The sequence below is a fragment of the Gossypium raimondii genome, chromosome 2 (genome assembly GCF_025698545.1).
Source record: "Gossypium raimondii isolate GPD5lz chromosome 2, ASM2569854v1, whole genome shotgun sequence".
Lineage (NCBI taxonomy): Eukaryota > Viridiplantae > Streptophyta > Magnoliopsida > Malvales > Malvaceae > Gossypium > Gossypium raimondii.
Window position 1 is genome coordinate 13,413,915 of NC_068566.1, and position 15,159 is coordinate 13,429,073.

At 31.7% G+C, this 15,159-nt stretch overlaps 1 protein-coding gene across 1 annotated transcript; it reads left to right on the plus strand.

The window, feature by feature from the left end:
• The first annotated feature begins 12,642 nt into the window (after window positions 1-12,642).
• Window positions 12,643-14,665, plus strand: LOC105786695 (uncharacterized). Its single transcript, XM_012613195.1, has 2 exons — window positions 12,643-12,911; window positions 14,020-14,665. The coding sequence occupies exons 1-2, from the start codon at window positions 12,643-12,645 to the stop codon at window positions 14,663-14,665; spliced, it is 915 nt and encodes a 304-aa protein (XP_012468649.1).
• Window positions 14,666-15,159: the final 494 nt, after the last annotated feature.

Consider the following 15,159-nt stretch of genomic DNA (forward strand, 5'->3'; position numbering starts at 1 on the left):
TTACATTACTAAAAGTGATATATTTGACTTTAACAGTAGACAATGAAATGGATTTTTTTCTTCTTGTCGTGCCATGAAACAAGGTTGTTCTCCAAGTAGAAACAAGCATCTTAAGTACTTTTTTAGTCATCAATATTTCCTACCCAATTCGTGTTGCTATAACAACCAAGAGCCAAATTAGTATCCTTAGAAAACTATAGACCAAAATTAGATGTACCTTTCATGTATTTGATGACTCGCTTGGCTGCCTTAAGATGAGACTTTTTTGGATTAACTTGATAATGAGAACAAACTCCAACTCTCTAACAGATATCTAGACATCTAGCTATTAGGTAAAGTAGGTTTCCAATAATACTTCTATATGTTGAATTGTTAATTGAAACACCATCTTTGTCGAGGCTCAGATTCTCACTTGAACTCATAGTTTTTCGAGCATCCTTAGCTTGCTCAAGACCAAAATTTGTAACCATGTTCAACATATTTTTCTTAGTTTATGAAAATGTCATCTTTAAATTGTTTAACTTGAAAAACCAAGAAAATAAACAATCTCATCAACCATGCTCATCTCAAACTCTGATTGCATAAACTAAATCATCTTTTGTGTTATTGGATGTGGATCCAAAAATTATCTCATCAATGCTAATCTGCACCATGGTGATGCTGCTTTTGGTCTTCTTCAAAAATAAGGTTTTGTGTACACTTCCTTATTTGTACCCTTGTTGCAATAAAAACTAGAATAGATGTTCATACCAGGCTCTTGGTGCCTATTTCAACCCATACAAAGCCTTGGACAACTTATAAACATAATCAAGTTTAAGAGGATCCGCAAATCCTTTCATTTTTTCAATATGCACTTTCTCATTAAGAAATCCATTTAAAAGCACACTTAACATCCATCTAGAAAAGTTTGATGTTAAGGTGACACGCAACAAGAAGTAAAAGATGAATGGAATTTGACTTGGCTATTGGTATGAAGATTTCATCGAAGTCATTACCTTTAACTTGAGTATACCCTTGTACAACCAACTAATGTTTGTTTTAAGTGATATTCTCATGTCCACCACTTTTGTTTTTGAAGATCCAATTGGTCCCTATTATATTGTATTCTTGCGGACGAGGACCAAATGTCTAGACTTCATTTTTGAAAAATTTTTGAAGTTCTTCTTGCATTACATTTAACCAATTTTCATCTTGCAATCCTCTTTAACTTTTTTCGATTAAATAGTTGAGACATAACAAGCCATCTTGATCATGTCCTGATAACGAATCTCCTTTTCCTTTTGTTTGTCTTCCACTAGTAATACTACCAATAATATTCTCAGGGGGATGATTCTTGCAAATTCTTGCTTAAGGTTTTAGCTTTGAAGCATCAATAACTTATCTAACTCTATTTTATCAACTCGACAATTTTCTTCAATTCATGAAGAATCATCAATGATCACATTAATGGACTTTATGATTGTTTTGGTATGAGTGTTATTCACTCGATATAAACAATATTTTGAAGAGTATACTGTGAATATCCCATCACCACTTTGATTGTAATGCCCAAATTTTTTTGTACAACGACATTGTTCTAGTACTTACTATGGTAAAATTTCAAGAAAAAAAATTCAAAATGATACCAATAAAGAGATATTTTAAATAAATTATAATTATTTATGGTTGAAAATTAATAAACAAATTGATAGATGTGAAAATGTAGAAAAGGACTAAATTGAAAAGTTAAAAAGTATGATGATTAAAGTGTAAAGTGACCCATTTGAGAAATTATAGATTGATAATGATTTGTAGATATTAAGATGGCAGGGATACATATTGATATCAAGAAAAGCGAGTTTAGACTAAATTGAATAAAATGAAAAGTATATGGACCAAATTGAAAATTTCCTATGTTTGGCTTAGAATGGGTTAAACATGCAATTTTGCATGGTTGGATAGTATTATTATGAGCCTTTATGGTGTTATGTGAAGTTTAAATGTACCAATTTTCATATTTGGTATTAATAAAGTGAAGTGATGAGAGAAATAGACTAAAAGTACAAATTATTCATTAAAGAATATTATGATAAGAAATTTAGAATTTATTAAACATGTATTGTTATGAGAAAATTTATGGCCATGGGATTTGGAGTTCTTAAATCATATAAAATTGTAAGCCATTCATTTAAATATGGTTTGACTTTGACTAGATTTTTAAGGTTAATAAAAGAAAGAAAAGATGAAAATTGTTCATCTTTTCCCCTTGCATTGAAGAAGATAAAGTTTTCTCTTCTTCTTTTTTTATTCTCTCTCTCAAACCGAATAAAAAATATTCACTACCCAAGCTATTTTCTTGCAAAAATCTCACAAAAAACTCATTTTCTAAACTTAGTTTCACCATCATCTTCATCATTTGAATAAAGGGTTTTCATGAGCTAGCAAGAGAGCTCGAGTTAGTGTGAGAAAGTGAAGAGCAAGGTAAGAAAGTGCATTTTTACCATCTTTAATTTGATTATTTAAAGTTTCTTAGTATAATTTCTTCATGAATATGATTTTGGTATTATTTTTATTGTGCGTTTTGAAGAGAAATAGACAATATGTGGGTGGTAGAGCCTTGAGCAAGAAAAGAGAGGTATTAAGTTAGTAAATTAGTGAAATTTGATTAATTTTCTCTTCCAAAGGAAGGTAAGTACTCAAGGAACCATCCTTACCTTGTTTGAATTAAAATTGATAATCCTTACTGTTTAAATGGTTAAATGTTAATATGAGATTAAATGTTATTGTTCATAAATGAAGGAAAAGTTTAATGAAAATTAAAGCAGAGACAAGTATGAATATGCCATAGTTTTTGGCTAAAATATGAATATGGAGTTCTGTTGTGCTTGATAAGCATTGAGATGAAAAATTACCTTAAATGGTGGAAAATAGAAATCTTTAATGAAGTTGAATAATTTGTGAAGAAAAGATTAAATTATATGACATTTAATAAACCATTAAATAAATTGGTGTGCAAATTTGATAAAGAGGGGTATTAATGCATTGATTTTTGTATAATAAGAATTTGAAAATGTTATATTGTATGAAATATAAAGTATAATGACAAAATTCAACAAGGAAATTAGTAGCTCATGGAGCTTTTATGAATTTATATTATGAGATGTTGAACATGTGTGAAATTATGATTAACGAGGAATAATTATAAATATTGAGAATCACTTGTTGAACATAAGAGTAAAAGAGTGTAAAATCTTCAAATACAATGTGAATGGTTTCCAATGAATCCTTATTTATGAACATGAAATGTGGATACGACCTTGAGATGTATCGTGAAATATGTATGTATAAGTGCCTTAATGAATGTGTGAATTTGTATGTAATGATATATATGTGGATAATATTGTGTGATAATGATATTAAATTGCTAATTAAAGTTTTCCCTTGTAAACCTAGGAGATTAGTTAGGATGTGATTGACATACCAATATGGATTGTATATGGAGTTTCATTTTTTTTCCTGAAGTTTTCTTTTAACTTGAAACTCTATTTTGACTTGGATTTATGTACTTATTGGTGTTATGTAGGGGTTTTAGGGCTTCATGATGATACATAGAGTTCTAACGTGTTACCCCCTTGGTCGGGCATGCCATGCAAACCACTGAGGTAGACACTACCTCTTCAGAGGCCCTCGTTATATTTGGAATTCTGTTGCCTTCGAGCTTTGCTCATATTATGGGCATTTCCTATTAGCCTTGGGTCCCTGCATTAACGTGTATTTTTTGAAGCCTTCAGGCTTAGCACTTTGGTACTTGGATGAATCTTGTGTATCCCAATTTTCTTTTACTAGTTTTTACTAAATGCTGAATGTTATAAAAAGAATGGAAATTTTAATAGGTGATACACCTAAACTAAACATGAGTATGAAATGAATTCTAGGCGTTACAAGTGACTCACTATAATTCTTCTAATAGCTTTGATGTCCCAAGATTTTGACATAACAACATTTAAGATAATTTTTTATTTATATTTCCTAAGTCATTTGGTGAAAATAATTATTGAAAATTTTGTTAAACAGTTTCAAAGCATTTCAAAGACTTGTAAAAGTACCCAAAAACATGTTTTAAATGTGGTTTAATTTATCTAAACGTTTTTGAGTCAATTTAAAATGTTTTTAAGTGTTTTAAACTCATTTTATATAAGACTAGGAATTTGTATCGATACTTGGAGGAAGTTCTACCGGTAGAAGTAAGTCAGAGAGCAGTTCAAGCATACCTCCCAACTTCTACCGATACAAGTAAGTCATTAAGCAATTTCTGAATTCCTATGTACTTTATGTTGATACAACTACCGGTACAAGTCTGAACCCTTGAAACCCTCAGACTTTTATTGATACATCAGGCTCCAACGACCATAATTTTGAAGACTTCTACTGGAACAAGTCCCCTTGTACCGATACAAGTATATCTGCAACTACAAACAAGCTTAAATTTAATGCTTCTAACGACTATAATTTATCCCCAACGGCCATAAATGTCTACAAATTTATTTCTTGATATAAATACAATTTTAAGACACATTAAGACATAAGAGAGACATATCCAAGCATCTAACACAAGAGAATCAACTTAAAATCTTTATTTTATTAATTTCTTTTGTACATATTATAATATCTCATTGTAATATCTTTTCTCACTCTCAAGTCTTTGTATTAGAGCTGCAATTTGCAAACAGACACATATTAGAGGTTCATTGTTAGTTTGTTCATCTTCTCATTGTTGTAAAGAGCATACTTAAGTTTTATACCTCAAAAACATTAAGTATATTGTAAAATGGTTTTAGTTGAGCTAAAAAAACAAGGAAGGGTTCTAGTTTAGCCATAAAGGCTAGGGGGAAAGGTTCTATCTTAGTCTTGTGAAAAAGATGGGGATTGTAAAGGTATCCATTGTATGATTTTATTGCTATATTATTGAATGCATATCTTTACCATGTCATTTGCTTTATATATTTATCTTTATTGAGCATGGTGAAAATGTGTAATGCTAAGTATGCTTATTGAATGAAACGCTTCTTGCTCATATGTTTTTATTCATTCAATGAAGTATATTTTTGCATATTTGTTTCTCCTTCTTATGCTCTTCATAATTGGTATCATTGTAGCTTTGATGAGCTTTTGATATCCACATTGTTGATGCCATTATGTCTTTTCATGCTTTATTTTGTTTAATAACAATTGGTATCTAGAAAAGAAGAGAATGATTAAGATATGCATCAAGTAAGGAGAGTATTAGAAATAGGAATTGCTTGTGATTTTATTGAATTATCCTTAACAAGTAATGGGGTATTAGAAATAGGAATTGCTTGTGATTTTATTGAATTATCCTTAGCATGTAATTCTTTTATTTTTAATTCATGCCTGGTTCACATTTCTTGTTAACAATTGGTATATTTGTTTAAGTATCAATTGTATATTTCATTAGATATGAATTTAGGTGAACTTTTATGCAATTAGGACATATTTGTATGATACTTAGAATTTTGTAAAAATGTTCTTTATAAATGGATTTCAAGTATACTTCTTTTCATATTATTGCTTCTTGAATTTCATTTTTACTTGTGAGAATACAGTTGACATGATCTTTATATGAATATATTATGACTCATTGTGTTTGTAACAACCCAATAATCAGTGGTGTCGGAAAAGCAGTTTTAGAACCCCATTTTCTTAAATTGAGTCCGTAAATACTAAATATAAATATTTTCAGAGTTGGTATAAAAGAATATTGATGTTTGGCCCATCAATTTTGTCTATTAATTACTTAATTAGGGTTTAGGGACTAAATTATAAAAGTCCAATCGCTATAAATTTTTAATTGACCAAAGGCTTGAGGGCTTAAATGATAATTGACCAAAGGTTCAAAATAATAATTAAATCATTTTATAACATAATATAGTGGAAGATGACAACATGTTCGTTAAGCATGTTAATGGTTAGTTAATTAAGCTAAACCTGATTATTAATTTAATTAATTTTTAATTAACATATAAATAATTAAATTAGTGAAAGGAAAGAGAAATCCTCATCTTTTTCATCCTTCCATGGCCGAAACTTCATAAGAAAGAAAAGAGGAAAACCTTTCAAAGCTTTTAACATTCAGCCTTTAATTGGTAAACAAATTCAAGTCATTTTCTTGTAATTTTTATGTTTTTGAGGTTATGAGAAATTGATTTAGCTAACCCATGTACCAATTTGTAAAATTTTTAAAGTTTTTGAAAGTTGTTATTGTTGATTTCTTTTAATTAGGCTTGAAATTGATAGATTTTAGTTTAGATTGAATTGTTAGTTTTGTACATAGGAACTAAAGTGAATAAAATTTTAAGTACTTGGAACTTAATGAGAAAATCAATTTTGGTGAGACAAGGTCAAGATGATTTCAAACTCTCTTATTTCAACTTTGAAAAACCATTAAAAGTTGTACAAAAAGAATTAGGATATGAAATTTATAGTTCTAAAATGCTTATTGAGTCTAGTTTCTACCAGAAAAAATGGAAATGTCATATGAATTATGTATTAAAAGATAAATAATTTTAAGCGAAGAATGGTCAAAACTACCTGCTATCTAGGGGTGTTCAAACGATTGATTCAGTTATTAACTAAACTGAATTACTATTAATCGAATTTTCCAAAATGTAAAAGTCTTTAACCGTGAACGGAACCTAAATATTTCGGTTAATTCTGTCACTTAACCAAATTAACCGAAATTTATATGTTTTTGTCTTTTGGTTAAAATAAGTATAAAAGATATATAAAAAAATACATTGTTAATGATCGTATTTTTAATAGTTAAAAAATATATTATATATATTATATATACTATATATAATTTATTTCGATTAATATAAAAATAATAGTTTAAAAAATATATTGCTAATATAAAAAAATATATTATATATAATATATATTATCTATTTTGGGCTCGACTCGAACTAAAAAATGGGCCTAAAATTTTACCTAAGCTTGGTCTGGATGAAAATGCTAAAACCCGGGCTCAGAATGCCCATCTTAAATTTTTTCGTATTACTTTTATATAATTTTTAAAAAAATATAATACATCAAAAATACTAAAAACATTAAAAAAATTGTTCCCAAAAAATTGAAAATAAATTAAAAAAATCTTTATACTTAAATAACACTAACATAAGTGCAACTTAACAAGCAAATGTCTCTAAAATAGTAGCAAAATTAACAACAAAATAAGAGTTATACAATATCCAAATAACAACAATAAAATAGTAGAAACATAATAGTGAAATGATAGTAAAACAGTGAGGAAACAACAAGAAAACAACAAGTTTTTTTTTGTTTTTGTAAATTCGAGCTGGGCTAGGCCCGAATAAAAAAAAGTCTTACCCAAGGCCCAACCTGTTTTCTAAACGAGCCTTATTTTTTTTTGCCCAAGCCTATTTTTCTAGCATATATATTTTTTAAAAAGAGACACATGTCAATTTTTTAAAGCTACTTATAGAAAAAAAAATATTACTAGTGTACCAAATACTCATCCATAATATAATATAGGATATTACTTTTAAGATATGTTTGATAAAAATTAAAAATTTTCATTGCATTTGGAAAAAATTATCATTTATTAATGTTTTAAATGTGTTTGTCAACATATTAAAATTTTATTTTATACTAAGGTTTTAACAAAAAGTATAAGATAAATAGATAGATACTTACCATTAAAAATTTATTTGATATTAATTATCTTCCCATTTTTGTGAAGAATTTTTTTTTTGCTTTTATTTAAATTTTATTAAAAAAAATTTAAAATTGTTGGGAAATAAACCGTGTATGCAACAAACAAGGAAATAAAGTAAAATAAAAAAGATCAAACATGCAAATTTTACGTGGAAAAACTCCTCAAAAGAGGATAGAAACCACAGACAAAAGGAGAGTACAAAAGATAGAGAGAATCAAAAGAAAACCCAGAACACCGAAATAAAAACCCGTTAAAACAAATAACAGAATCCTCTCAATCTCAATATTTTTGTTATATAAAAGCTAGAGTAACTAAGACCTATTTTTAGGCTAAAATTCGTAGCATGTGTGACTAAGATAACCCTAGGTTAATAAGAGTTTAAGTGGGATATTAAAACAAAGTTTAACTAAGAGAATAAAATTGAGAAACTTGAGAAAGACGTCGTCACATCGTGACGTGGCATTCACGTCGTCGGGACGAAAGCTCTCTTTATGTTGTGACGTCGATTGTTCGTCAAGAGGAAAAGCAGTTTCTTGTTGCATCGTCATACACTGTTTGGTTCAAAAATGCAAGGCATAATTCCACAAATCTCCACATTGACTCGTATTTAACTTAACTCCCTTGCCAAGCCCTATTACAAGCCTAATTGAATCTTTGTCGGATACTCACCAATTCCAAGCAATGCTCGAACTTTGAAACTGGAAGACTCTTTGTCAACTTGTTGACCGGATTGTGTTATGTGCCAATTTTATGAATTTGAACATCATTTTGAATGATCACCTCTCGAACAAAGTGATAACAAATGTCTATGTGCTTTGTCTTTTCGTGATGCATTTGATATTTGGTGAGATGTATGAAACTTTGACTATAACAATATACGATAGTTGCCCCTTTTTCACTTACCGGTTCACTAAATAGACCCCTTAACCAAATTTCTTCTTTTACCACTTTAGTAATTTCCATGTATTTCACTTCATTAGTTAATAAGGCCACTGTAGCTTGAAATGTAACTTTCCAACTAATGGCACAATTCCCAAAAGCATATAGGTAACCTATGAGAGACCTCCTTCGCAGTGTAACAACCTAATTTTAGTGATGTCGAAAATTATGATTTCAGGACCATAACTTTGATGAGTGAATAAATACTTTAATGTTTATTTAATGTCTATAGGGTTAATTTAAGGTAGTATTAAAATTTTCGTTAAGAAATTTTGAAGTTTAAATGGTTAATTAGGTAAAAAGGACTAAACTGAAGAAGGTGCAAAAGTTGAGTTCTATTGGTTAAGTGGATTAAATAGCTTTAACAAGGTGAGTTAATGGACTTATATTGTATTTATACTATATGAAAATTTAATGAACAATTATGGGTTTAATTTTGTCATTTTATAAACTAATAAACTAAGGGTAAATTAGACCTGTCCATGGGCCAGGCCGGGTTCAGGCCAGGCCCGGAAAAAAATTTTGTCCCGACTCTTAGGCCTGGGCCCGGGAAAAAAATAATAAGCTCGAGCCCGGCCCGGCCCGACCCGATTTTTAATAAACACAAAAAAAATATTTTAAAATTAAAAAAATAAAATAAAAATATTTTTAAAGTATTTTAAAATTAAAAAATAAAAATAAAAATAAAAAATATATATTTATTATATTCGAAGGTAGGGGCTCAGGCCAAAAAGTTGAGTTCGAACCTGGCCCATTTTTTAAAAGGGCCTCGTTTTTTGCCCAAGCCCATATTTGGGCCTATATTTTTACCGAACCCTCCCATATTTCAGGCGGGCCGTCAGGCAGTTAGCCGCCCTACCATGGACAGGTCTAGGGTAAATTAGTAAATAAATAAATAAATCTTAAACTAAATTAAAAAAATTGTGTCATCTTCTTAAAATTCTTCTCTTTCACCGAAATTGAAGAAATAGAACACCATTTTCTTGGCTTTAAGGTTCGGCCAACATAGGAGCATTGCATGGTAATATTTTGTGACTTGTTTTTAGTGATTTTTATGTTTTTGAGCTTGTTTTAGCTTAATTTACTTAGCCCGGGGGCTAATTTGAAAAAAATTAAAGGTTGAGGGACTTGACATGATTGATTTTGAATGTTTTTTTATGTTAATTGATAGATTATTAAACTTGGTTGTTAAACAAACTTGCTTTGTTAAGTGATTTTTATGAATTTAGGGTTAAGGATTAATTTGTTAAAAGTGTAAAATTCCTTAAGGTTAATGTTAAATTTTGGTAAATATGAGCTGTTTAAGACCCCTAGTAAAATCAAATAGCATGTTTTAGTTAGAAAAATGGTGAATTTATAAGTTAATAGTTTAGGGACTAAATTGTAAGAAAGTTAAAGTATTGGGGTAAATTTGTAAATTGATGATGGAAGGGTTTAATTGCATAAAACTAATTGTTAGAATGCTGAATTTATAATAATTGAGTTAAATTATTATTTAGATTAAGAAAAAGAATCAACCAGACTTGAATTTGGGAAAGACGAAAGTCTTGGATTAGCTTTCAACTTAGCTGTAACAACCGTGGTGATTGAGGTAAGTTCGTATAGTGATTAAAATTTCCATGTGATGTTTTGAATTAGTTATTATAAATAATTATGTGATTGTAATCTTGATTTGTATTTTATTCGGTAATTGATATGATGGATTAAGTTGTAACATTAGTATACTTAAAGTTGGTATTTGAGAAATGTATATTTCATGAAGCATGTGTGGAACGGTACAATATAATGAAATTAAAAGATTCAAATATATGCAAATGTCCTGTTTGAACCTTAAGAATTCTTAGAATACAATTGATATGTCATTAAGGATTACATGTTTCGGGTGTTGGTCTTGAATGTCATACCGATGGCTGAGGTCCTACATTTGTTGCGGATTCTCCACAGCTCGTGTGAGCATCATCATCTAGCTAACATTCTGACCCACATCTCGTGTGAGTAGACCCATTTCACAGCTCGTGTAAGCACTATTGAAAAAGGAAAATTTACGGTTATATGCAAAGACACACTATGTATGAGCATTCTGGGTATTCAATGTAATTCTAGACGGTTCAATGGGTAAGTAAAGGAAAATGAAAAAGGTTTGTATGCAACAGATGAAAAGACTATTGAATATTCATATGATAAAGTAAAATGGATGCAATTTACTTCATGGTATTTGTTGTGTTTTATGATTATATATGGTTAAATATTCTACTAATGGTGTGGATTATATTGAATAGGAATATCAAGTATTTATATAAACTACTAAGCATGACTGAATGTTTAAATGTAGAGAAATGGTAAGTCTAAGTTTCTCTTTTACGAGCTTACTAAGCACTAGTTGCTTACGTAGTTATTTTTCCTCTATTTCGTAGATCGTCAGAAGCTCGAACGGTTGGAAGCTTGTCGGAGTTCTATCACACTATCCAGCAACCACTTTGGTAGATTTTGAGTTATTTTGGCTAAGGTTATAAGTGGTACGTATTAGGTTTTTGTGTAATGGTAGTTGATGTTTATGCTAATTGACAATTATGGTATAGTTGTGCTTTTGTATATAAAGTTGTTTAAACATATAATGTTTAGCAAGTGTGTATCTTTTAGTTACTTTTAAGTATATGATAGTTATATGACTTGTTCTATGTTTATTTGAAGTTAAGATTGAATAAATGTTAAATATATGATGTAGGTTTTAAGCTCTAATCCATGACAGTTGGATGAACTTTTTGGATGTATATTTTGTGGTACCAATGAGGGTACATTGGTTAAATGATGGAAATGTGTTCTATATATGATGAACCTAGCATGTTTTAGTCTTGTTGAAGTGTATTTAGGGCCTTTGAGTGTGTGTGAAATTGGTGTAGCTTATTGGACAAGATTTGATTTTAAAATGGCTTGTTTTAGGGGCTAATTATGGAGCATAAGGCCTAGGACACCGGCTGTCACATGGTCGTGTGACACACACGACTTGGCTATATGGCCATGTGTCACTTTTTATTTTAGGTGCAGGCTATACACGGTTTGGCACACGGCCTGCGACACGGTCGTGTGACCCAAGTTAGTGAGCTACATAGTTTGGGACACAGGCTGAAACACGGCCACGTGTCCCATTGTTTGAATACCCACACGGTCTGGGCTATGTTACACGACTTGGTCATACGGCTGTGTGACCCTTGTTTTCAAAATTTTCAACTTTATTTTCCAAAATTTCCAAGTTATTTTAAATTAGTCCAGGATTGATCCCGAACTATTTTTAGGGCCTCAAATGCTCGATTTAAGGCCTAAGTGTGCATGTTTGCTAGGTTTGTAATGAGTTTTATCTAATTAATATTAAATGACATTATTAATATGTTTTGAAGTTAATTGTTTTTGTTTGTATGGTAATCCTCCGTAACTCTAATTCAACGACAAAGACTGGTTAGAGGTATTATACAAAGTCTCTTACATAATCTGAATCAACATATCTGACTAGGCTTTTTTGGCTTCTACTAAACTTTAAGCACATGTTACAAGTACCTCATATATATAAATGTCCACTTAATTGCAAGCCAGTGTAACTTACCTGGTTTGGCCATGTATCCAATTAAAGCTGAATTTCATGTCGGGTTCTCTTTAAGATCATATCCAAAGTTTTGGCTAATAGACTGAAAATGGTGCTTCATTGTTGCAGTAGTCAAAATCAGAGTGCTTTTGTCCCCGGGTGTATGATACATGATAATGTTCTAATTGCTCACGAACTTATGCACTATCTCAAAAGTTCCAAGAACGGGCCGAATAAGGGTTTGGTTATTAAGTTTGATATGAGCGAGGCATATGATAGGGTCTAGTGGGATTTCCTCGAACCAGTCATGCGTAAAATGGGTTTCGTGGATAATTGGGTCACATTGGTTATGAAGTGTGTTCGATCCATTAAATATGTCATGAAATGTAATATGACTCTCACTGATGAATTCGTGCTGGAACGTGGTTTGCGTCAGGGGGACCCGTTATCTCCTTACCTGTTTCTCTTTTGTATTGAGGCTTTTTCTCGGTTACTTTGTGATGCTCAGGCTGATTGTAGTGTTCGTGGCATTAGAGCCAGTCAGAATGGGCCTAGAATTAACCACTTTTTTTTCGCTGATGATGCCTTACTTTTTGTTAGAAATAAGGAGGAGATTGATACGGTTCTGGAGATCCTTAGACTTTTTGAAGATGCTTCGGGGTAAAAAATTAATCATATTAAGTCCATGGTTTGGTTTAGCCCAAAGACGCTGAGAAATCAACATCAGTTTTTTAGAGATCGTTTAGGGATGAGGGTGGTTGATTCTTTGGATCATTATCTTGGACTGACGTTGTTGGTTGGAAAGCAAAACATGGGGGCCTTTAAACATATCCTGGATCATTTCTCCAAAAGGATCAATAGTTGGTCCAAGCGTTTATTTTCATTGGGTGGTAAAAGAATTTTTATAAAATCTATTTTACAATCATTGCCTACTTATGCCTGTTCTGTTTTCCTTGCTTCTAGGGAGACACTGGATGAAATAATTTCTAAAACGCGCAGATGGTGGTGGGCAAGCAAGGAATAAGGCCGGGGTTGGGCCATGATTGCTTGGGAAAATTTATGCTTTCCGGAAAGGATAGGAGGGATCAGAGATTTGCGGCTTTTTAATTTGGCGCTGCTGGCTCGTCAAGTTTGGAGGCTCATCACAAATAAAAATACCCTGTGTTTGTACGTCCTTTGTTTGAAGTATTTCCCGGACGATGATCTTTTTCACCCAATGCGATAAGCCTTCTTTTACATGGTCCAGTATTCTGACTGCGGTGAAAGCACTGGATTAGGGTTTCGGCATGTGAATTCGTAATGATCGTGGCGCTCGAATAGGCACGGATAAGTGGGGCTTCGTAGGCACGGATAAGTGGGGCTTCGAGGGTCTCGATGGCGAGGTGTTGCGTTTTCCTGCTGCTTCTATTTGAGAAAGTTTGGTTCATGATCTTTGGCTTCCTAATCATGAAGGTTGGAATGAGGATTGCGTGTGTGAGTTGTATGGAGACTATGTGGGTGATTTCATTTGTAAAATTCCATTTTTTCCAAACCGACCAGATGACTGTTTGGTCTGTTTCTACAATACTCATGGGCTTTATTCAACGAAGTTTGCTTACTCCTGGTTGTTGCTCAAGGATGTTGGATTTAGGCCACATCACTTTTTCTGGAGATTAATTTGGAAACTAAAAATTCTTCCAAAAATCCTTGTCTTTGCCTGGAGAATTGGGCATGAGCTTATCCCCACTAATGTGAAAATATCATCCATTAAAATAGATTTTAGTTGCAGGTGCCCCCGCTGTAAGGTTGAGAATGAAACTGTGCTCCATGCTTTGAGAGACTGCCCAAGAGCGTGGGAAGTCCTCGTTGGTTGGGGTTTTGACAATAGGATGATGGTGAAACAGTTTAATTCCTGCATTGATCGGCTTGAAGATCCCATGCGCACCTTGGATAAAAAAGCTCTTGAAGATCTCTTCGTTGTGCTGTGGAACATATGGAACTCTCGCAATAATTTTGTTTTTAGAGGTAAAGAAGAGGAGGCTCGCACTTTTTGGGAAAAAGCGCAGGAAGGTTTCTTTAAAATCAATGTCGATGTTGCAGTGAATAATTTCGGGACGGGGTCGGGCATTATTATTAGAGACTCGGATGGTTTTGTCTTAAAGGGTAGAGGTATTTTTAAAGAAAGAGCAGTTAACTCGGAATGGGCTGAGTTGAATGCACTATTTGAAGGTATTGGCCTTGCTCGATGCCTTAATCTCAACAAGGGTAATTTGGAGATGGACTGCGCAAGTATTGTCCATAGAGTTCGAAAGGCACGGGCTGAAATTACAATTTTTGGGCACCGGATTAAGGAGACTCAGAGCATGCTTGATTCTTTTAATGAGGTTGATATTAGATGGATCGACAAGTGCTGTAATAGAGTATTGGTCACTTAAAAATTGTTGTAACTTAGATTTTGATATGGATTATTCTAGTGAAATCCATAACTTATAATTATTGATGCAAGTTAATTTGATTTTGTGGCCTTTTCTTCGTAAGTAAAAAAGAAAAAAATACTAAGAAACCTTCAAAAGTAAAACAGGGAACTCGCACTATGTTACTTTACTCAGTTTATATTTGACATTTCACACCCTTTTTAATATTTGAGAGCTTTTGAAGAATTAAATTTCTACATCCATATCCATATCAAAGCGTACACGAATACGTTAAGTCTGCATGTACACTTGTTTTATGTGCAGCTTTACAGATATTTTAGATTGCATTTTAATTTTTTTATTGGAAAAATAAGTAAATTAAATACATATGAACAAAACAGTCCCCCATTAAAATGCTACCTAAATATTTGCTTTGGATTAAGTTCAATTAAGAAAACTTATTGGTTTTGGAAATCAAAACATATAATAAGTTTCAATAAACACTTACATTTAAC